Source organism: Symphalangus syndactylus, chromosome 6 (genome assembly GCF_028878055.3).
Source record: "Symphalangus syndactylus isolate Jambi chromosome 6, NHGRI_mSymSyn1-v2.1_pri, whole genome shotgun sequence".
Taxonomy (NCBI): Eukaryota; Metazoa; Chordata; class Mammalia; order Primates; family Hylobatidae; genus Symphalangus; species Symphalangus syndactylus.
The window spans coordinates 91,743,984-91,769,502 of record NC_072428.2 but is presented as its reverse complement, the minus strand read 5'-3'; the positions used below and the strand labels follow the sequence as shown (position 1 = coordinate 91,769,502).

General features: G+C 37.9%; 1 protein-coding gene across 11 annotated transcripts in view; it reads right to left on the bottom strand.

The window, feature by feature from the left end:
• MAGI2 (membrane associated guanylate kinase, WW and PDZ domain containing 2) overlaps positions 1-25,519 on the bottom strand; it is a 1,470,566-nt gene that overhangs the window by 172,502 nt on the left and 1,272,545 nt on the right. For 8 of the 11 annotated variants that reach the window (XM_055283428.2, XM_055283421.2, XM_055283422.2 and 5 more), the window contains 3 exons: positions 21,012-21,043; positions 14,687-14,876; positions 5,114-5,155 (listed from right to left, as the gene is read on the bottom strand). In XM_055283428.2, the coding sequence (XP_055139403.1) occupies positions 5,114-5,155; positions 14,687-14,876; positions 21,012-21,043 (264 nt within the window). The remainder of the gene's footprint in view (positions 1-5,113; positions 5,156-14,686; positions 14,877-21,011; positions 21,044-25,519) is intronic. The other 3 variants (XM_055283424.2, XM_055283427.2, XM_055283423.2) reach the window with 2 other exon arrangements.

The following is a 25,519-nucleotide window of genomic DNA, read 5'->3' as shown; positions in this document are numbered from 1 at the left end:
CTGACCCACCCTGATTTCAAATATAGGCTGGTATGTGCCAGCCATTTATTTCATCTTCACTCTTCCATTCTTCCCAGCAGGGGTGGCCAGCTTCATGGTTCATAAGCAGGTAGAGAGAGGCAAAGACAGACCCCTTAGAGAAGAATGCTGATAGACATGATTTATTTTTTATTTCTTTGTTAATTTTGAACACAGATTCAGAGGCTGCAGGGTCTGGACATTTTAGAGAAATAGGCAACTGGAAAAAAAGTTCATACGATAGATTGTGCCTTGAGGCAGCAGTATTTTTTTTTAGGGAAAATAAGAACATTTTAGAAAGATAATTTTTCTTTGGTTTCTTTTTTTCCTTGGAGTCTGGCTTTACAAAATAACTAAAATGATATGTACAAAGCTGGGGGACATCATTCTTTTTCCTTCCTGCTTTGTTAGCTCTCTTGGCAGATTGTGGTGTTTCTGAGTTTCCCCTAGCTGCTCTTCTGGCCCAACGACATGTTTCAATTACTGTATCATGTTTTATCTCTTTCCTTATTAATGCAAGAACTTAAAGTGAAGAAATCCAGGGGACAACTCTTTACCTCACTGCAACAGAGTTAACAATCACTATTCCTTTCTCTTGTTTCAAGAAACTATGCACCAGGGAGGTTGTTAGATGAGGGTGTCTGGTAGACACCTATTTGGACCTGAGTTGCTATGCATGTTGTTCAACTGTGCCCCACCAACATCCCTTTACTCTTCTGTTCCCTTCTTTATTTTTTCTGTGCTCTTTTTAAAACAATCTTCTTTTTCCTCAGCACTTTTTGCAGAACTGTCAGGGACACTCTCAGGTGTCGCTTAATGCAGCTCAAGAGGAGGCAGTGATTGTAAAGAAATGGACTAAGAGGAGACAAAGCATTCTTTGGATATTAGTGTTCAATGGCCGGCTGTGGCTAGTGTTGCTTCTTAGAAGTTGGGTCCTCGGATCCTCAGGCATTATGGAACAAAGCATCTCATGATCCTCTTTCTAGATGGAATTTTACATGACCACTGTGGCAAGTTACTGAAATGAAATTTAGAAGTCTTAATTTATTCTGGGCTCACACCAATATTGTAAAAATGAACTTTATTTTTATTTATTTTTTTATTATACTTTAGGTTTTAGGGTACATGTGCACAATGTGCAGGTTTGTTACATATGTATCCATGTGCCATGTTGATTTCCTGCACCCATTAACTCGTCATTTAGCATTAGGTATATATCCTAATGCTGTCCCTCAAAAGCAGCAAATGGTGAGCACATCCAGGTATCAGGACAACCTCTCTCATAATAAAGAAAAGCAGATTTCAAAAGTTGATTCCTACTTCACATGAAGACTCTAGGGGCTTCACATGCTGTATGTTTCCTTAGTCTTGCTTTTGAAAGAAGTAGCTTTGTGCACAGTTAGGGAAAAGGCTGGGTAACTGAACACAACTGATTAATTTTATGAATGGATTCAATCTTCAAAAATGCAAAGAACAACATTTTTATGAATTAATTTGGCACACGGGATGCTGCTGTAAACATGTCAATTACAATTTGGTACTTGAATCCCCTTTCATGTTTTAATTAAAACATAAGTACCATGGCTTATCATCACAATTTGGCACAGAGGATACATTTATTCAATTTTTCCTGCTGGAAAGAGCATCACTTTTTTGGCTTTTCCTTGTAAAGAGATCTAGGAAAGTTAGCATGAGGAAGATATCAGGAATCAAAAAAGGTTATTAAACATGGTCTTGACTTCTGGATTTCTATGCACTCCAGATATAGAATGAGTTAAACAGGAATTATATAGTTTCTGTTGCTCAAATCTAACATTACCTAGTAAGTAGCTAATACTCTATCCTTTAAAATATCCCTTCTCTTTGCTTGTTTGCTTTATCCCTGTGGATATGTGAATGTGACCAAGCACGTGTTAGCCATAGTAGAAGCCATCTCTCCGTTTCTATTTGGTTCTCTCCTCAGGCTTCACATAAGCTCAGATTTTTCCATCCTAAGTATGACTTTGCTCCTTCCTTCCATCCTTTCTAGGAAAAGTAGTCTCTAGGGAGCCTTCACTCTACCTCTGATTCATTCCTGCCAGTCTGGTTTATGCTCTCTCTTAGCACTACTGCACTCTTTAAGGTCACTATGCATGCTAATGACCAAATTAAATGGCCTTTTTTTCTTTCCTCATACTGATTGATTTCAGTGCCTTATTTGATATTGTTGATGCACTGTTTATGAGTTCAGATTTCTTTTGATCCTAAACAAGGAAAGATCTCCTTTGGAAGTCGTTTCTGTGACACCCCATTTCCTGGCTCTCTTATTTTTGGGTGGAGTTGCCCATTCAAAGTTCCTGGCCATAGATTCCATTGTTTCTCACTAATATTCCCCTTAAGTGATGGCATAATTATCATCGGCCGTCTATAGTGTTCCATTATGCACAGTCTGTAGGAGTTGCTAAATAAATATTTCCTGAATTTAGTTGCCTTAAGGCACTCTCCAGTCTCCTAGTCCCAATGAACCACAGCATTATTCCACTATGGAGTTATCACTTAGTTTCATAAATAGGTATTATTTGGAACTTCCTACTATCAAGTTTGCCTCTGTACCTAAGGATCTTATGCAGATAAAGTTAATAATATACCTTATAATTATGATAAATGTATCTGAGTCAGAATCATAACACATAATTTGATAAAAGACATTTTATAAATGTGACAAAAAATATGTGGCATCTACTTATTTTATCTTATTTTATTTTATTTTTTTTGAGATGGAGTCTCGCTCTGTCGCCAGACTGCAGTGCAGTGGTGCGATCTTGGCTCACTGCAACCTCCGCTTCCCAGGTTCAAGCGATTCTCCTGCCTCAGCCTCCCAAGTAGCTGGGACTACAGGCAAGCACCACCATGCCCAGCTACTTTTTGTGTTTTTAGTAGAGACGGGGTTTCACCATGTTGGCCAGGATGGTCTCCATCTCTTGACCTTGTGATCCGCCAGACTCGGCCTCCCAAAGTGCTGGGATTGCAGGCATGCACCACCGCACCCGGCCATTTTTGTATTTTTTATTAGAGATGAGGTCTTGCTTTGCTGCCCAAGCTAGAGTGCAGTGGTGTGATCACAGCTCACTACCACCTCAGATTCCTGAGTTCAAGCCATTTTCCCGTCTTGTCTCGGTCTCCCAAGTAGCTGGGACTGCAGGCATGCACCACAGCACCCAGCTAACTCTTTAAATTTTTTGTAGAGATGGAGGTCTTGCCATCTTGTCTAGGTTGGTTTTGAACTCCTGGGCTCAAGCTATTTTCCCACCTTGGCTTCCCAAATGCTGGGATTACAGGCATGAGCCACAGTGCCAAGCAAGATATATTTATGTTAAATGCAGTCATGATTTTTCAGAATATTCTGATAACTTGTGTGGACATTCAACCAACTATTTGGATTGGTTCTTTTCTTCAAAATCTGAATTGCACAGTAACGTAATATACCCCAACTATATTATAACTTTTGTCTCCTAAGTAATGTATTTTTTAAAAAGGTAAACTATTACTTTGCATATATGTTAAAGTAATCTAAACTACTGGGCCACTCTCCTTCTCTTGTTTTTAAATGAAGTGCATTCAGAATCCGAGATTTTTAAGACATGTGCTTTTTGTGACCAGTAAGCTGAGATTTAAAATTCCAAATTAAATCTTGATTTCATTTTGCAACTGTAATTACTAGGTCCCATTTTCTCTCTGGGCATAAGACAATGTTTTTAAAAAATTACAAAGATTTAACAGTCAGTATAGAGGAATAATCATGCTTTAAAATTTTTAGACCAAGCTAAACAAATACTTTAGACATTATTTTAGGAGAAAACACTAAATAATATCTTCCATATTTTCTACATATCCCCCCAAAAATGACATGGAAACTTACAGAATGAAATGATCTCAGGCACATATATTCTCCAAGGGGTGTTAGAACATGCTGAGATGGATAATGAGCTGTCATCATGGAAACACTCTGGAGATGTGTGCTGTGAGCCCACAGCCCTGAAATAGTGCTACTATTATAAAACACTATTTTCCACAATTGTTTGTGTATTCTGGCTTTCAATCTGGTGGTCTGATTAGCTGTTTAAAGCATTTTCATCACGAATTCTAAGAGCAAAAAAAAATTAAATCTTCTTTTTCCTCCAACATTTGTACAATAATGTTAAATATTTCAGCCTAAACCAAAATTAGTGTTTTCGAAATGGCTAAGTAAAAAAAAAAAAATTTCCTTTTAAGCAAATTAATTGGTTATTACTGAAAGCTCTTAAAATATGATATTTTAGCCTAACTTAAAATCTTATTGAAATATAGTATTTTATAATTGGCATGGTTTAAAAAAATTAAGTTGATATAGATATTTACTTGATTTGAAAAGAATTTCATTCTATGTTAGGAACATTTCTAATCCGTTCTTTGGAAATGTCTAAATTGCAAATCTCTTGAGGCCTTCTAGCTTCTTAATTTGTATCTAGTCTAGTGTTATTCAATGCAAATAAAATGTAAGCCACATAAGTAATTTAACATTTCCTAGTAGCCACATTTTAGAAAACAAAACAGATGAAATCAATTTTTATAATACATTTTGTTTAAATTAGTATATGCAAAATATTATTTCAACATAAATCAATATAAAATAATTAATGAAATCTTTCTTTTTTGTTTGGGTACTGCCTTTGAAATCCAGTGTGGGTTTTACACATACATCACAGCATATCTAAATTTAGAACAGCCACATTTCAAGTGCCCAATAGCCACATTTAGCTAGTGGCTACTGTATTACGTAGCACGGACCTAGTCAGTCTGATGGCTCTCTTTGGCAGCTGTTTTTAATCCAGCCTTTTACTAGAGTATTTTATGAAAGAAATTCATGAATATGACTGTTTTCCTTTGTCTTTTGTTGGCAGGCATTTAGGCTCACCATGATGAGACTTGCTGTCTACCTTGAATACATGTTTTATGTAGGTGACTAAAGTAGCACAGTGATTATATACTAAGAAACTGATACTATCAGAAGAATGATTTGTTACACAAAATGGAAGACGTTTTGTTCACAGAACTGTGAGTACTGAACAATACTTGCCAGAGGAATCCATTCGAAAACTGGTCCTGGGTGGCACTTGTTCTGGATGGGAAAATGGGGAATTAAAGTTGAAATTCATTTATGGCATTTTAAAATTCATCTTTACTTTCTTTTTGTTGCTATCATAACTCCCCCAACCACAATCTCATACTTATGTTTAATACTTTTTATTTTCCTCTAAGATCCAAGTTAGTGGACAGATTTACCCTGCTTTATGTATGAGCATGTATGTAAATATGTTTCTTTTACATGCATCCAAAATAGAAAAATCCGAATTTCTTTTTAGATCAGGGTGGAATAAGATCACCATTTCTAAATATTAAGTTTTGATTCTCATTATAAGAATACTTATTTGAAAGTAAAGTCAATCTAGAACCTGAAAGGTATACAGAAAATATAGGTCCTTTAAAATTAGGTTATAATTTTGTGTCATAAAACGTTGAAATGAAAAGTGGAAAATCCAATCAATGATTGTATTGATTTATGTACACTAGTCCAAATATTTTGATATTTCCAATTATCTGGGTAGTTGAAATTATGTATAAGTAGTTGAGTTAAGTTGGTTTATTTTAGCAATAGAGATCCTTTATAAGAATTATGATATAATCTGTGCTACTTCTAATAACATAAAAATTCAAAAAGGTGAGTGTAAAACACCTTTAAAATGTAGGCATAGCCCACATTTAGAATTCTAGAACCTAGAACAACCTGGTTGCATACTGCGTTCTGGAAGTATTTGGAGACATGTTGCTCTCATACATGAACGTTTTTCAGGGGTAGGCAAGGCTCCAATTGACATGCTTCCTCCTACTCTACATGGTGGAGATGTGCAACTCCTTACTGCATGTTTGAGAAATGCAGACTTTCGCCATGTCTTTATCTGGAACTGCTAAACGTGAAGAAGAACATAATTAAATTGTCCCTTGATTTTCATTCTGCCTTCTAAATCCCTGGTCTTAATATCATAGAGGCATTAACAGAGTGACAGAGATGCAAGGCACCTTTCATTCCACAGACGGTTAAGACCCAAAATGCTAAGTGACTTGCGTAAGGTATTCTATACTATCTCACAGGAAACTCTTCAAGATCCTTTTTAGAAAACATACTTATTATATCTAAGTTTTAAACTTTTTTTTTTTTTTTTTTGAGACGGAGTCTGGCTCTGTCGCCCAGGCTGGAGTGCAGTGGCGTGATGTCGGCTCCCCGCAAGCTCCGCCTCCCGGGTTCACGCCATTTTCCTGCCTCAGCCTCCCGAATAGCTGGGACTACAGGCGCCCGCCACCACGCCCGGCTAATTTTTTTGTATTTTTAGTAGAGACGGGGTTTCACTGTGTTAGCCAGGATGGTCTTGATCTCCTGACCTCGTGACCTGCCCGCCTCGGCCTCCCAAAGTGCTGGGATTACAGGCGTGAGCCACCGCGCCCGGCTCTAAGTTTTAAACTTAATTAGAATGCGTTATCCAATAAAACTCTTTCTTGTTTCATTTTAGTATTATTATGAATAAATAATACACTCTTTTCTGACGATGCTATACATTTTTTCCTAACATCTCCAGATATTCTTCCGATTCCTTCATGGTTCTGTCAGTAGAGAATTTCCTAAACCACACAACTGGGTTTAATATGAGATGGGCAGAAGACACACGTATGCAAACCTCTGGTCAAGAAATACTTAAGAAGCTAAAGATTTACGTTAAGATATGCTGAGTTACTTCTATCTGAGAGAATGGCAGGATATTTTTGCCCCTATGATGAATTTCATGTTAAGTTTATCATATTGTTTTGCTTTAGAATCATGTAAGGAATTACAGATAAAAATTAACTAAACATTACTAAACCTCTCTAAAACATAAATTCACACTGTAGGTAGAAGAACTGTATAATACTCCTCCCACACGTTTAGGCTTCAATATGTAAATTATTTGTTGCTTGGAAGAAATTTCATACCATTATTATTTTGGACTATAAATTATATATTTATGATATATAATCATCAATCATATGCGATTATTCCTTAAGAGCATTTATAGAGGAGGCAACTTACAGTTTTGAAAGGCAGAGAGTAAGAATATAGTATAATAGAACTTCCCCATTCTGAATGTGTTAAGATGACACAATTTTATAAGATAGTTGTACCATGTAAAGCACTATGAAACAAATGAGTATTTTATCCTTAAATTTTAAAAATTAAAGTAAGACCAAAGTCTGGCTGCTTTTTCATTGAGCTTTGTTTCAAATAAAGAGCCAGTCGGCTCATGGAGAGCATAACAATCATTCCTGCCAGGTAAGCTGTGTTTTCCCAGTAAAGGCAAATTAGCTTTCTGGCAGAATTGTTATTTTTTAAGAACTTTCATGTTTGGTGTGGCTGCTTAGGATTATGACTTGAGAAATGTCCTTTTGTCTGTATCAGGGATGGAAGACTGCTACCTTCAAAACGCTTCCATTAGGTATAAAACTGACATTTTATGTTTTACTCTCACGAGGACCTACTTGCCATCTAGCACTTAAATTCTGTAGCCCTGACGGTCTCATATTTATGCATGAATATACATTGGGTTACATTGACAACTTGTGCAACCAACAAAATGCTTTGATATATTAAATAACTTTCAATCAAGAGCTGATTTTTAGAGTTTACTTTTTACTCCTCCCCCTGCCTTTATCCCTTAATTCCAGGATCTTTTAGTTTTAAATTACTGAATGAAATAAATTTATAAGCTCTAGGATTGGATCTAATTTCTAAAATTCCTGGGAAAAATACGTGTCCTACCACAACTTTTATTTTGCTATCTCTATATTACTTAGCTCACACCATGTTATATACTACTTAGCTCATACCATATTACCATATGGTAATTTCCTGTTTCAAAAGGAACCTGTTGGAAATATAAATGTTACCACAGTTTCTTAGAAAGCTGAGGATACCTTTTTAAAATTAGATTTCCAAATTAATTAAAATCTACATATTAAAATGGCAGACACAGCTTAACTGGATTTACTGATCTTCATATCAATATATTATAACTGCAAAGTAATGCACAATGTGATATATTAGAAGCTCCAGCTGAAAGGCAATTTTTTTTCACAGATCAAATCGTAACATACATTATACTAAGGATAACAATAATGCTTTTCCCATGAGAAAAGGGTGCAGAAAATTAATCTCTCAGTACAATTGAGGACATTTAAAATGATAACATTATTACATCTTTTTCTATCCTTTTATTTTTCTAATGCTAGAGTCACTGGTAAAAGTGTTTTAACATTTACTTATCATCTTATTTTAATATTTCACTAAAGTAAGATTGTGTTCCAGAGAACATATGTGGGGGCACTTTAATGCCATTGGACACCAGCAGTGTTCAAGCAAATCAGGCTGGGGCTTGATCTAGCACAGTGTTCACATGTGAGGGTGTTTTCTGGGAAGGCACGATGGCCTTTCATGATCACCTAACAGCTGCCTGTAGCTATGGCATCCATGAATTTATTTAAACCTTTCTGAAACTTTTTGATATTTCCAGCTTGGCTCAATTGGGTATTTAATTACGTGGGAAAAGGAGACTTGGAGTCAGGAAGGCTTGAGCTGAAAGATTTTCACAGGCTTCAGAGCTCTGGTTTTGAGCACCCTAGATAGATACTACCATATATGATGCGACTTCCCCCATCACTTTTCATTTAGAGATTCAAGTGGTGTTCTGTGGTGAATAATACTATTACAATACCCCATCCTTTCAAGTGGCTCTGCTTTTAGGATGGGAGACAGTGCAAACTACAACTCTTGCTCACTAATAACAAGGAAAGAGCAGCAGAAAACCTGATAGTTTAGAAATACAACCACCTGTTTGTGATCAGCCATGAATTATATGTGTATTACAATACTGAACAATGAAAGAATTCAATAAACAATGAACAACAAACGAGCAGGATAACAGCCATAGATGTAAAAAACGTAACTGTCCATTTTTGATCTGCCACAAATTATAATTTCATTTCAGATATAGTGCTAAAAAACAGTTTGCTTCTCCATTATACTCTTGAACTGGCCTGTGATCACTTTTGATTGCTACCTTTGCTATGATACTCATTGCTTATTATTCTAATTCTGGAAAGGAAAATTGATTGTGTGAGCTCTTTTGAAGACATTTCAGAGAAATTTCTGTTCTAAAGAGGTTATACCATAAGGCACATTACACCATACGGATCCTTGACATTTTTATGATTCTACATTTGAGTGATGTCTTACCGCAAAGGAGTGTGGACATGGTGTACCTCATAAATTGTTTGCTTATAATAACCAAAGTTCAATGTGACGAGAAAAAAGTTTGAACAACTTCAGTCATAATTCAACTTGGGTTTAAACCAAGGGACAGAACCCTGAGAGAAGAGTTTCAGGAAATAAGCATTTTTCTTTTCCATTCCTGGTTGCATCTGCTTATTGCTCCAGCTTTCAAGGCTGCAGTGTGGAACAGGCCCAAGAAATGTCCCCATGAGCTGAATGTTAAGACAAACCTTTAGAGTAAGACTGGCTTGAAGAAAAGTGAAGCAACAGGACAAGGCCCTCTATCCTGTATCAACACACCCATCAGAATGATCAAGACTTAATTTCGTAAGATTCCAAAGTAAGCAACATTCATTTTCTTTGGGAAGCACTTTATACTGCCTTGCCTATCACAGTTCCTCTTTTTAGTACCAGTATCTAGCTGTAGTTATCTAACTATAATCTTTCCCAGAAGAAGGAGACTGATGAGATTAACTCCCTTTCAGTTTGGTGACTATTGTGATGTTGAACCTGACTTATTTTCTGTATTAAGAAAGAGGACTCCATGGCATAGTACTTAAATGTGCAAAACCTTACTACCTATTTTTTTCTACTTCATTTCTCATGCACTAGATTTGTACATATGTCTAACTTGCTGGGTATGGAAGGAGTTTACTAGGAGTTTGGCTATTAACACAAGTCACTAATAAGCCTTTACCTCAAATTAGGGATAAAATATGTATAGGCAAATATTCTATCAGCCAAATAAATTAGCTTGAAAAAATTATTTATCTGAGTAGGTATTATGCTTTTTTATTCATGGTGTGTACATTTAGATGTATGCTTTTCTTGAACAGTAATGATGATTATTCCTTGAATAGAGTATATAAAAAAGGAAAATTTTATAATTTATCATTCAAATGAGGACAGTCTAGGGTGGTGAAAAGTGAACTATTGATAATCATGCCAGGACAGCACAGACAAGGATTGTCCAGGAAACTTCCATGTGTAGTCATCCTAGACAGTCTAATCAGTAACTAGGCCAGTAATAGAAGGTTTCCTATCATATCAGAAATGCGTGGTGGATGCAAGGATGCAATCACACATAGAGAAAGAAGGACAGGAAGAGATGAGGGGGAGAAAACACTAAGGGCCTTTAGAACTACTTTTCTCCAAGGTTAGAAATGGCATATGTAGTTCAGCATTAGGAATGTTAGCATACAAACCAGAACATTCAAGCCATTCCTATTGTGACTGTAAAACAAATTCAAGTCCTTCCTTTATGAGATTCTTGGGAAAGAGACAGAGAAAAGAGAAGTAAAAAATAGCACGGCTTGTCCCACTATGCAAAGGTATTTTCTTTTGTTTTCAATTTTTAAAATCGCAAGTACTGGGGACATCAAGAAGTCTATTATCAACAGAGACTATTATCACGTACAGAATAGTCACATTTGTCTAAAAGTCTTTGGTAGAGATGGAAGTTGGGGAGATTTTTGTTCTTTTCTGGGAATTGGTAGTAAAGACTTAGGGCCAATCTTTAAATAATTAATATGAAGATCCAGAAGGCCCATTGATTAAAACTTTTTTAGGGATTTTTTGGGCAGAGTTATACTTTTATATATGTAAGTTTAAGCTTATATGGAATTAAGTTAGTGGGGAAATAATTTTTTTTTTTTTGCACAGAGTTCTTCAGCAAGGATTAATGAGATTTTGATAATGCAAAGTTACTTAACATAACATTCTCTTGATTGAATATCAATTTTCACATGGAAGTTGAGAAACTCTCAGTATTTAGTTATTTTTACTGCACAATTTCACACATTAAAATATTGATATTATTTGCTGTGTTGTGTAATGGAGCCTTGTTCAGAAATCGTTTTCCTATGTGTTTGTTTGTTTGTTTGTTTGTGTCCTCAACTTCACTGAAAGCTTCTAATGAGCAGAGGTTATTTCTCATAACTTCTCTTGTGGAGTGCCTTGCAGAGTTCTAGACACATAGTGAGTGTTTCATATATTCTTGTTGATTGATGTGGAGCCTGGAGTTGCCACCTCTGGGCACTGTGCCTAATGTTCTGAAATCAGAGGCACTGCCAGCCTGCTGGGTGGGAGAATCTTCCTGTCTCTGTCCTGCTCCATTCCCAACTCATCTTGAGATCTCATGAAGATAGGAGGTATTTCCTATCACAGCATATACCTGTCGTGTTCTGTTTCACGTGGCTGTAGTATCCTATGATCATCTTCATTTGTTTAAAATCACAGCATTTTTTTTTCAGGAATACATCTTTATTAAGATGTCCTGTGCACGCACATTAAAATGTCAGCATAATCTAATTATGAGTCAAATGAGGCATGGCAGCATTTACATCATTTGATAAATTTCCATCATTTGTAGGGGACTGGTGACTTGAATCCAAATATTTCTTGACAGCCTTGACAGAACAAACGTTCTGTAGCTCTGTACAGCTCAGGCTTGTGGGTGGAGGGGCGTCTTTTTATTTGGCGACTGTAACTCAGTTTTGAAAGTGAATGCAAAAATCTCTTTATCTTTAGACCTGGTTGTAAGGAAGGACACCATGAGATCACTATAGGCTAGGGGAAATGTCAAAGGACTTAGTTTAAACAGCTCTGGTTAGGATTCTTTTCCACACTTTCCCTGGTTGCACTGATTTTTTCCCCCCAGGAAAAGACACAAGAATAAATAGAGCCAAGCCTGAATGTTATGCATGTGATTCAAAGGAATAAGAATAGGAATGGCTCATAATCACAAATTTTGAAATATTGATCTTTTGATTGGGTATATACATTTTATGATTATTGCATTAAAAAAACCTATCTGAAGATGATGAGAAACAGACTGAGCTTTCCAATCGTTAATTAAAATCTTTCTTTTAGTACTGCTTTAAACATTTACATGAGAAAATAAAACTTGGAAAAGGAAATGTACAGGAGGGCAAAAGGCTGTAATTTTTTTTTTTTTAAGACACTCATATATCCACAAGCAGAGCGAACTGATCAGCTATCCAGAGAGACTAGAGAAAGTGGCGCCATGCTCTCCTGGTTTCCTTAATCTTCAGTGGTAGAGCTTTTCTTACCTTGACGTAATTTCTATGTTTCATTTATGCTCCATTTAGTGTTATGAAGAAACGTGATAGAAAAGAGAAGGACAGGAAAGGAAATGAGCTTGCCCTCTTTTGGCTTCCTGAGATTTTTGACCCTGAAAACATTACTGTGACCTTAGGAACATTAGAGAGAGCTGATGAAAGCAGGAAGGGGGTGTGGTGAGGGCGGCAGCAGCAGTGGCACACAGAGAGCACTGATGGGGTGCCCAAGCGGGGGTGAGGTGGGGAGTCAGGATGTTTGCTGTCCCTGCAGCTGTAGAGGGAAAGGGTGATGAAGAACTACCAGAGGAGGACTGAAAAAGAAAGCTCTGGAGGTTAAGGCGGGCTGGTTTGCTCGGTTTGTTACGTGAGGAGGGGAAAGGCAATGAACAGAAACAGTATTGCAGGGGCTGGATAAAGAAATCATTCTTTTAGAGTTGAGAGAGCATCATGTACAAAGAAACTGAGGGCACAATGGTATCAGACAACCATAAAGAGAAAATTGTAGATAGATACCAACATTGTTTTTGTCCTGAATCATAAAGCTTTGCATTGGCTAGGAAACTGCAAAAAAGATGGAAGCGAATGATGAAGGAAGAGACAAAATGCGGGAGGAAGCATCTCTTAATGCTCCCTAAACGCAATCACAAAATTAAACAAGCCAAGGTGAGGATGATATTTTAATCCTGTGCACTTCCAACTTCCATCTTAGAACTGTTAACTTTATCTTACTCTCTGTTTGTTTACATTCATTACTCTTATTTCCCCAGTTACATGTGTGAGAGCAGGGACTATTACTCATCTTTGGTATCTCCTCACAGTGCTGTCAGCAAAATGGGCATTCCATCAATACTTGGTTATCGAAGCAGAAAAGGTATTAGAAACTGGGCTGAAATCTTTTCAATTTTTTTCAGTTTAATGAACATTAATACCCTGAATTCATACTCTATATTATGTAGCTAAGAATGCCTACTTTGTTCTTACTATGCTACAACAAAGACATTCTAATGATACAATCTAAAAATATTTCAGTTGTTCATCCAGAAGGAGAGGAATGAAATACAGTAGCTCTGATGTAGCCGCTTCTTTAAAAAAAAAAAAAGTATATGTGGGTTTCGGGTGGGGGGATGTTTCATTTTGATATTAATGATTTCTCAATGGCTTGCTGTCCTAACTATTTTTCAACCAAAATTAGTTCTACAAAGAGTTGTAGAGGATGGGGAAAAGGCATTATGTCTGCTTTCCCCTTTACCAGCTGAGTGCATAATTCTCAGCCCTTGAGCTCATCAAAAGAGTAAGCAGATTTGAGATCCTTTGAGATCACACACAATTTAAAACTTGCTATTATGCTTCGGATGATAAAGTTGGAAACAAGACATTGGTGGAACACTGAAGCAAAGGAAATCAGCAGACCGTAAATGGGAGCACCAGGGACCAAACTCTCCTACGAGGCTGGGTTTCCTGATCATTTAATACACAGATTCTTATGACACTGTGAGATTCCCGTCCTCTAACATGTGGAGACGACTTGCAAGATGGTAGAAAGAGGCACAACAATGGTGTGAGCAATATTAAAAGCCTTGTTTTCTAATGTTTATAAAGTACAACAATGTTAAAAGACCTTCAGATAGGGTGACAAGTGCATACACGAGATTTTAAGACTGAATGTTCAAATGTGCCTGACTGCACTGAAAGAGAAGCAGAAAACTGTGGCAGAGATGATTGGCATCTAGATCAGTACTGCATTCGGAGCCAATTGATTTCATGCTTGTGAGTTGGGAAGGCTTGGCTGACAGTTTACTCAAGGTCCTAACTTTTTTAGTGGCTACATTCAAGGCTCCAAGAAAGATCTATGCTTTAGGCTCAAGAGCAGATTAAACAGATTAAAAAAAAAAAGCCAAACACTTCTTTTCTGTATTTGGTAACCTAAACAAAACCAGTAACCTCACCCCCCCAAGCCCCAAAAATATATTCCCGATTTTCTTCAGGAGATTAGGGGAAGAAAAGTAGGAGATAAAATGTAAGGCAAAAGATATAATAAACCTACTTTTAGAATCAACAGGCTTTCTAAGATAATTTTAGACCAGCTGGCTCTGCTCTTGAAACACTTTTGAAACTCAGAATATAAAACCATGCCAGATCATTCAGCCTCAATATATCTCCTGGCAGGGTCTCAGCTATTATTAATGTACCCTTGTTTCATGTGGCTTTCACTTACGCCTACTTTCATAAATGGCCCTAGATTTCTCGTAGAGCTCATATGGATCAGGCTTCCGTGGGTCAAAGGCCTCTGTTGAGTCGGGAAAGGAGCTCCTGTGAAGGGCAGGTGGGAAGGGCAGGTTCTGCGGTATGGCCGGAGCAGATAAACTCGTTTGAGGACTGCCTTGATTCTCCCATCGGTCCATTATCTGAAAAGTGAAAGAGGACAGAGAAAATGACTGACAAATTCTTCCTGGCTATTTCTCTTGTCACCTTTAGGTTAACCTTTTTTGCCTTGTGGACTTTTCTTCCAGGGGATGGGTAAAACTTTGGCATAAATTCCTTGAAAGAAAAGATTTTATGTCTATGTAAGACAACATCATAAACTGTTATAAATGCAAGTGGTGCCTGACTTTTGAATGCAAACTTATCTATAACTTACATAACCTTGTCAACAATTAGCCGGTAATCTTTGGCAAACCACTGAATTTCTCCGTTTTTTTTCCTCCATAAGATGAAGATAATGTGTCTCAAGATGATTCATGTGTAGGTGCTTAGAAATGCATGGTATTAGTTGTTCCTTTTCTAAGATGGTTTCAACATATTACATCACTTTCACTGGAGCAGAAGATACAGTCGTCTGCATATACTCATTTGACACCTATGCATATTGCAACAACCTCCTACGCTTGAGCATTCAGTCGCTTTCCTCTCAGTTTAGACGTAATTATGTAACCACCTAGGATTCAGGGATTGTTCAAAGTCTCCTAGGAAGCCTCATTTACTGTGGATCTGGTAGTTCCTCCCCCAGAATGCTGCTACTGATGTTGCTACTTCTATAATTTCTTAAAGACCTGCAGAGTACTTTCCAGTTTATCATGTTCTTTCACATACATGGTCTTCTTGGATCCTCACCATAGCACCATAAGATAGAGAAGGCAGAGATTAATATCATTTTTTATCAAGGAGGAAGCCAGGCTCCCTGAGACCACCTATTGGCACTGCCAACTTCACCTTCATTCATCAACTGATGCCTCATTCAAACTCAATTTTTCTTTCCTGCTTTGAATAGACTGGCAGTGTATGTAAGATTTAGACTAGTTTGTTGCCCTCCTGCTGAAACTCTGCTCTGAGTATGCGTGGTCCTCAGGACAAAGGCCAAGCTTCCTAGAGGGTCATGGCGGGCTCATCTTGACCCTGGCTCTGCTCACCTTCCTCATATTGGCTGATGGGCTGGCTTCTCATTCCCGAGGACCCACCTGGTTCTCTTCTGCTTCTGAACCTTTGCATACTTCATTTCTCTTTCTGCATGTATTTTCCCCTCTTCCATCCCCTCTCTCATTTCACCTGGCTACTAGATTCAGAGGAGGTGTCTCCTTTCCTAGAAGGCTCTTGCTGATCGCCCTGTCCCTTCTACCCCTCACACCCCTTTATCACATCCAACTGTGATTACCACGAGTCTACCCAGCCATGTCTCAAACAGATCAGATGCAAACAGGGCTGCGTCTTTCTACTTGTTGTATTACCAGTGCATAGTTAGTACTCAGAAAATGTTCATTTAGTGAGTGAATAAAATATGGCCACTTAAAAAAAACAGTTTTGATATGCACTACATTGAACTTGGCAGGATTGTAACTTTCTGTCCCCTATGGCACTGTCCTGCTTTAGTTTTCACACTAGCTATATTTTTGTCAGGGCTCTGATTCCACCTCTGGTCTGTCCATCATCAATATTTTCAAGCTGGAAGGGATGTGAGGTGCCATATACTCCAGTGTTTTTTAAACTGTGCACATGTGCTGTGTAACACCAGAGACACCAGGGGCCTGCCCTGCCCACCTGGGAATGGGACTGTGGCAGGGCTTCATGTTGAGCCAGCAAACTGGAAAAGAACTGGGTCACTGACCCTTCTTTCAATAAGACTGGCTTCATTTTGATTTGTTTTCTATGTGGGCTACTGCCCAGGATTTCATTTGAACAAAGTTTCTGTAACTGTCAAGGATGGAAAACCCCTAGTCTAGTTCAATTTCCTCCTATGAAACACAATCTCTAGAAGCATAGAGAGGGTAAGTGGCTTGTCTGAGGTCCAGCAGTTGCCAGTGGGAACTGGGTCAGAACCACCCTATAACTCTAACAGAAGTAATCGTTTATATAATATCACACTGGGGGGAATAACTGTTAAATATGGTTTGAGTTTTAGTGAATTTTAGTGAATTTTCTGCTCAGAAGGCCTTGTGCTCCCATTTGTAAAAATCTTTAACTATGTACTTCATAATTCATTTGATAGCAAAATTTATACAGAAAGCTATTCTGGGTTTCCTTGGTCATCCATTCTGGGTGACCTTGCCATGATGTGGAAGGCCACATTTGTGGGTAAAGGCATATCCTTGGTAATTTTTCACTTTAGCTGACTTTAGGCAGCATGTGGATGCATTCTAGCTGTGACTTTATCCCTTCTGTTTTCAAATATAAGATACTAAATACTAAAAAGTAAATAAATTAGAAATATGGTCTGGGGAGCTGTAGTACTCTCCCACTTGTCATCATAGGGCTTCAGCAAATGTCTATTTCTTTCTCCCATATTCCATTGAGGGTTACTTCATACCCACATGTGTCTTGCTGGTATATGTATTGTTCATGTACAGTCATTGGACATGCTTCATGTGAAATACTGGTATTTCTAAAAGACAATCTTAAAACTACAGAACAAGTAATGCTTCGGGCACTGTTTGGGAAGGCTGCCAGGGCAGATTGACAAATTCTACAATTTCTGTAGCACAGAGATTGGGGAATTAGTCAAGAGTCCAGTTCATGCTTAGTAAAGCATTCACAACTTCCTGCTGTGACATTCATTAACTCTTGAGTCACTCTGTCAGAGTTTCCTAAAAGGCTGTAAAGCAGAAAATCACTGCACCCAAGAAAAAGCAGACATATTATTCTGTTCCCCACCACCTCCTGCCCTGCTCCTTCTTAAACGGAGTTACCTGGTGGCTCCTACCCAGAAGACCATGGGGCAAACCACCTGCCCTGGGGTCAGAGGTCATCCCCTTAGCTGGGGCTGGTGTGCTGGCCTGACTACACCTTCTGAGGGGTGGATTCTGTTGACTCTTCCCTACTTCCTTAGACACTTTGGTCTCTGGACTTTTGCTTTCTACCTGGGATACTCACTCTGTGCTCCTTTCTACCTTCATGAACCCCCTGGATTCTGATCCTGTCTCCTTACTGAGGTCGATGGGTCTCACTTGCTCTACCTAGCATCTTCTTGGCCTTTCCCTGTTTAGAGTTTTTGTTACCTGCCAGGTGTTTATTTCTCAACAAGCTTCTTTTTGGGCCCCTCTTTTCCAGTCCCAGTGATGTCCACACCCGGGCCAATGTTTATAAACATCTCACTAGAATAAGCACAAATGGAAATAAAGTTGTTTTCTATAGCTGAGAGAAGTCTGTATCTCTGCTGGCCTTGGTGAATGAATGGATGTCTGTGCAACTTTATGAAAGGACAGCCACTGAAATATCAGTGAGCAGCCTGGACGTACAGTCCACACCCAGGCATCAAATAGTAAAACAGAACAATCTGTTCATGGCTGTGGCTGTTTTTTTTTTTTTTTTTGAGACATGGTCTCACTCTGTCACCCAGGCTGGAGTGCAAGGGCATGATCTTGGTTCACTGCAACCTCCGCCTCCCAGGCTCAAGTGATCCTCCCCACTAAGTCTCCCGAGTAGCTGGGACTACAGGCATATGCCACCATGCCCAGCTAATTTTTGTATTTTTAGTAGAGACAGGATTTTGCCATGTTGGCCATGCTGGTGGCTGAGTTTTTCAACCTCAGCTTCTGATTCTAGGGTGCACACAGGGAGTAGAGAGATTACGAATGAGGCAGGCCCCTCTCCCCTACTCCCATGAAATGCTCTGTTCAGAAACTGTTTTCTTACTGTAGAAAGTGGGGTCGTTTAAATCCTCCCCCTCACTATTTTGGGCAGGGTTGGAAGACGACGGCCTTTATCTTGATTCGGTATTTGAAGAATGCGCTTGATCCTTTCCGGATGGAGAGAATGAGAACTCACTATTTCAGCATATTACTTGTTCAACAGGAAGTGACTATCTTCACATGGAATAGCATAAGATGTGGATCAGTAGGACAGAAAAGAGTCAAGGAGTCACACAGGACTAGGAGGAAGCTAGATCTCACCCCATATAATATTTCCTTATTCTGACCCAAGATATCATCAATCCTCTACCTAGCATCTTCCTGGCCTTCACCTATTTAGAGTTTGTGTTACCGGCCACGTGGTTATTTCTCAACAAGCTTCTTATTGGGCCTCTCTTGTCCAGTCCCAAGGTGTCCATGTCCAGTAAAGTGGGACTGAATAAGAGAGACCCAATAAGGGCCACACTCAGAGGACAGTGTGTATAAACCTACATACTGTGAGTATATTGTTATATACTTGTTTTGATTAATAGTTCAGTCAACTATGTTCATTTCATAGAGTGACTTGGTGAAGGCTCATGAATGGAGGGTCTGCTTCCTGTGGTGATGGTAGTTAATGTTTTCAAGCTCAACATGTAGAGGCAACATGTTTTAAGCACCTTACATGGATTAACTCATAGAATTCCTCACAATAACCCTGTGAGAAGGGTGTTATTATCTCCATTTTACAGATACAGAACTTGAGACTGATAGCTTACATAGCTAGCTCAAGTCATCTAGTTAGGAGAAGAAGCAAAACTTGAGCCCAGGCAGAATGCCTTTAGTGCCAGCATCCTAAACAAGTATATTAATGCCACACTTCCTCTCATTACAGTCCTCAAGAGTTTCTGGTAGATACATGGAAGACATCAAATCTACAGCCTTCTACCTTCCTTTGTCTATGTCATGGAAGTCCAAGCCTTAGCTTTTGTAGAAATACATGGATTCAGGATTAATTGTACATTGAGTTCTATAAAACATTTTTTGGAATTATTGACTATGAATGTAATTACAATAATGACAGCAAATGCTGCAATTATACCAAATGACATAATTTTGTATAAATGTGGTACATATAAGGAAATCACTAGATTGTATAATTGTAGCACCATGATGAGGTCGCAAGGTTCCTTGTTGAATTAGATAAAGATGTGTATAACCACAGAGCACAGATTTAAGTTTGGTAGTGAAAGGAATGAACTATTTAGACGTTGGTTAAGATAAACCAAATTTCATTTTAAACATTTAAAAGTATCTCTTTTCATAATCACATGCATCCTTAAATGATTTGCTAAGCTTAAATAGGACTGGTTTTCCCATCTAATGTTCTTTGTGGACCAGATGAGTCAAATCCTAAATGAGGTCCTGCTCAGGGAGACTGTTCTGCTTTGCTGCAGCCTCTTCCAGTCATGGGTTTCACATATCCCAGTTAGGGCAGAGTATTCTAACACATAAAACGGGATCCCAGAAAACCAGTCCCAGCTCTTGGGACTTGGGCAATTAATAGTTTCAATCTATCTGCAAGTGAAGACCATCTCTAACTGCTAAGCCAACTTGGCTAGCCTAGCTCTGCAAAAAGATTATTAAAACCCACCAGCTTCCTATATTGGTGCAGACATTTTAGCATGTTTCTTAGGGAAGTAGGCCTAGAGTGGTCAGATGATGGTAGAGATCTCCAGTATCTGAAGAAGATTCAGAAGCACCATTTTGAGTGCTTGTCAGGTTTGGCAGAATATATATATACGGTATACAGAGCTTAAATATACGCATGTGTGTATGCATATGTGTGTGTGTATATATATATATACACACAAACACACACATATATACACACAAAGACACATACATTATATGTGTAAATACATATACATATTTTATATATACACATATATACAAAGCTAACATATATATACACATGACACATACACATATGTAGCTCTGTAGACGTTAAAATGTAAATGTAAATATACACAGAGTTAAATTTTTTCTGGACTAGATTTAATTTGCAGGTCAAGACTTCTGAACCTATAGTTTGTATTGTTTCTAAAAATTCCATGTTATGAAGACTACATAGTATTGTGGACAGGAGAAAAACAAAAGGTTTCTAAAGTATTTTCATTGCATTAGGCTGCATAGTGTTACTGTTCATTTTGTAAGTATATATTTTTTAAAAGGGCAGAATTGTTTTTATAGGAAGGTAAGGTGAGTGATTCATGTACTTGTGGGACAGATACAAGACAAAGGGACACAGAGGATTTTTTTTTTTACATCACAGACTCCTAGAGTTGAAAGAGATTTTGAGGTCACCCAATTCAACTTTTATTAAATGAAATTGCAGTAGTAAGTAGAAATAAAGAAAGAAGCATAATAATTCCAACTTACAGGCTTTGGAGTTTTCCATGGAGAAAAGAAACCTGTAATAAAGAAAACAGTATTTGAACTTTGAAAATATTGCCCACTGCCACTTATGGGTGGCACGATATTAAGATAATTGTAATTGATTTTAAATTAGTTAATAACAAACAATAACAATAACAAACTTCTGCCTGGCTGTATTGTTTTCTTCAAGGAGCTCAAAATCAAATAATTTCATTGGAATTGTATTAATGATTCTAAAAACATTCCTTATTTGGCAACTGAAGATGCTAAGGCACAGAGAAGGCAAGTGAACATATATCAAATGGTCAGGGCTTGACAAGGCTCAAAACTCAGTCACCCTTAGGGATTTCTATTGCACAGCCTAGAGGAGAGGATATTGACATACATTTTGATTTCAAAGGTAAATATCTTTGCTTAGTATAAGAAATGGTTGTTTTATTTACCTGCTTTATGTGGTAAAAAATCAATTAATAAGCCTTCATTATTCCTAAATTTAAAAATAATGTATATACCTACATTATGAATTAGGTTCCACTATACATTTTTTTTTTTTTTTTTTTTTTTTTTTTGAGGCGGAGTCTCACTCTGTCACCCAGGCTGCAGTGCAGTGGCGCAATCTCGGCTCACTGCAAGCTCCGCCTCCCGGGTTCACGCCATTCTCCTGCCTCAGCCTCTCTGAGTAGCTGGGACTACAGGCGCCCGCCACCACGCCCGGCTAATTTTTTTTGTATTTTTAGTAGAGACGGGGTTTCACCGTGGTCTCGATCTCCTGACCTCGTGATCCGCCCGCCTCGGCCTCCCAAAGTGCTGGGATTACAAGCGTGAGCCACCGCGCCCGGCCAACCACTATAAATTTTTGTGAGTGTTTCTCCACTGAGATGGGGCAGATTTCTATCTTTGTGCCTCAGTGCTAGCAAATATTTTGTGTGAAGAGTTCAAAATGTTTGTTACTTGAATGAATCATGTATCATGGAAGCCTTTTTTACCCAATGTATTGATCTCTTTCTATTATCACAAAATATAATGATTTGAGTGACCCTGTTGTGATCCAAATGATTAAGATAATTAAAAGTAAAGGATAGATTAACTCCCTTTTAAAAAAATATTATTTTAGCATATGAAATCAATTTTTTAAAAGGTGATAAAACAAGCTTAAAATAGAGGCAGAGGGCACTGCCACATGCTGGTCATAACAATCCAAAACTTAATTGAGCACATAGAACAAAATCATATCTTTTCATATATCTTCCTTCTTTCAACAATTTTCACTTAAGTTAGTATCAGGTAGTTTCTGATAAAATCCCTAATAACAATGAATATTGAAAACATGCCACATACTATGTTTATCACCTTTAAAACAGACTTGTTCAAAATGGACATAGTTGACAACTATTCCTATTTCCATTTGTAGGAAATATCTGTAGAAATCGGGACACATAGTTACCTACACACATTAAGGAATCCAACTCAGCATGGCAAAAATACTAATTGCACCACAATGCACTGTTGCAAATAAGTGATGATTAATTTTATGAAAAGAATTAAACTGGGCTGGGTGCAGTGGCTCAAGCCTGTAATTCCAGCACTTTGGGAGGCTGAGGCAGGCGGATCACCCAAGGTCGGGAGTTTGAGACTAGCCTGGCCAACATGTTGAAATCCTGTCTCAGCTAAAAATACACAAATTACCCAGGCATGGAGGCATGCACCTGTAATCCCAGCTACTTGGGAGGCTGAGGCAGGAGAATCGCTGGAACTTGGGAGGTGGAGGTTGCAGTGAGCCAAGATCCCGCCACTGCACTCTAGCCTGGGCAACAGAGTGAGACTCTGTCTCAGAAAAAAAAAAAAAAAGTTAAACTATATAATCCATCATGTTTCTTAGCTTTCCTTAGAACCTAGAGTTACATTTAATGTTTAGGGGTAATAACCATCTTACCCAAGAAGCTTGGTAAAATTAGCTCTCTTTCTGTCTTACATACGCTGTTCACTATTTCTCTTTCCAATTAATAAAAAAATTCTGTTCAATGTGTGGTTTATAAGGATTTAATCGCATCCTTTTTGGAAAGAGTTGACAGTAAACATTACAGATAAATACATTTATCTCCTTGACTCATTCTATAAAATACCAGTGAAAACAATTTGACCATGAGTTTAAAAGTGAAACAAACTTTAACCTATTGGCTTATTAACCATTGCTTCAGTGAAGTATAAAATTTATTTGCTGTTTTACGGAATTGCCAGCAATAGCACTTTTGAGAAAAGACATCATTTATATATTTTCACCATGTCAAAATATTCAATGATTTCCTCTACTTTCTTTGTGTCGTCACCTTCTTCCTGCAATGCCCAAACAGACTGAGTATTTGCTATTTCACATTTGACAGGTGCTAGGATTCTTAGACTTTGATACAGAGGTATTGAAAATAGTTCCTCTTAATGGTGCTCTCATCTCCACATGAGACGTTATCTTAAAAGATGATTTTCCCTCCTATAGAAAATGTATAATCATCTGCCCTCTCAGGAGTTATGGTGTCAGAACTAAAATGGTGTAAGCAGGAGCCTGGTGGAGAAGAGACAAGAAGAGGAGGTGTTTAATTTGACTGCCTTTCATCATGGGTACTTGGGCTCCTCATTCTTCTAAGGCTGATTCGTTCAGTCTGACCTCAGACCATTGGTGCAACCCAGGGCTCCTTTACTGCTCACGTGATGGCAGTTTCTGGAATATTTCTAATGCTGAGCTGTGCTGCAGAAGCTTCAGTCTTTGAAGCAATAGTAGCCCTTTCTGAATCATTGTTAAAAAGAAGTTGCTTGCTGCAGAGTAAGGAATTTTATATGGTAAGAGAGAGCATCAGAATAATTTGCTTAAAAATAAATGCTATTTTTGTTTATCTGTCAAATTATTAATCATGTTGGCCGGGCGCGGTGGCTCACGCCTGTAATCCCAGCACTTTGGGAGGCCGAGGTGGGCGGATCACAAGGTCAGGAGATCAAGACTATCCTGGCTAACACAGTGAAACCCCATCTCTACTAAAAATACAAAAAATTAGCCAGACATGGTGGCGGGCGCCTGTAGTCCCAGCTACTGGGAGGCTGAGGCAGGAGAATGGCGTGAACCCAGGAGGCAGAGCTTGCAGTGAGCTGAGATCAGGCCACTGCACTCCAGCCTGGGCGACAGAGCGAGACTCCGTCTCAAAAAAAAAAAATTAAAAATAAATAAATAAATAAATAAAAATCATGTTACAAACATTTAAATTAAGATGAATGAAAAACATTTATTTTGGACATACTCAATTTGGTCCTGATGAAGACAGAAGGTCAAATTTTCTATGTGATTAAACTCCAACTTTCTGTTCAACTTCATGGGAAGTTGTGGGTTAACTACTATAAATGTCTTATATTTTTCTGTGGGGATGGCCCCTCTAGGAAATCTAGTCTATTTCAATTAAAATTAAAAAGCACTAAAAACCAAATCAAAACTTTCAAATCCTTGAAGAGACATGCTGGTTATTATATTGAGCTTATTTCTGAAATTATTCTGGTAGAACATAGATCACAAAAGCAAGATAAGACTTCTGAGATCTAGGAAGTTTTGCATATGCATGTATTGTGTGGTAAATCTCCACACTCCAGGTGAATGGAATAATTTCTATTGGGCATGATTATTTAAAAACTGCTTGCTAAATTTCGCGTTTGCTGCTTGCCTCACAGATCATAGGAAACTATTCCCCTCATCCACCAGAAACTATTACACCTCGCTTGGCGTCCTAGCCTTTCTCAATTCTAAGCATTTTGCTAGGCTTGGTTAGCCTGAGAATATTAACTTTGGGGCATCTCTTCACCCATCTTCATAGGGAAACAGGAACAGAGATACAGAAAACCTTTTCTTCAGCCTTTCCGAGTTGAGGTAGTCTTCATTATAAAACCAAGTTTATAGAAAAAGAGCCATATTCTTTAAAATAACAGTAATAGTAATAGTTTGTTTTAGTTTCTGGCCTTTATTTCCCCTACTTCTATAGAAAGCTGTGTATTAGAATTCTCTGGTAGGATTAAAATTTTTTTATAATGACCTGACTCATGTTTTGCATACTGATCATTTATTGACTTTTATCCTTAGCAACTTGTGGTGTGTTTGAGTGTGCATTTGTGTGTGTACAAATGCAAATGTATTTATTTAATCTTGTGTCTTATGACAAAAGCAAAAGAGCTCAAGATATAATTATAAGTTAAATGAAATATGGACAAGAACATAAAACAAAAGAGAATAAATGGAAAAATTTAGATGTAGCTAATATAGAAACTAGATGCATTTTTAAAATTTATTTTTAAATAGATGCATTTTAATATAAAGCACAAAACTGATTACACCTGTAAAATCTGTCTTCTTTGGAAGCAGAAATAAAACTAGAATATATTTGTAACTCTGCATCTAAGAGCATAGTGAGATGGGCAGAGAAACAGACACACATTGCAAATTGTTTAGGCAGGAAATCCTGGTACTTGAAAATGACAGAAGA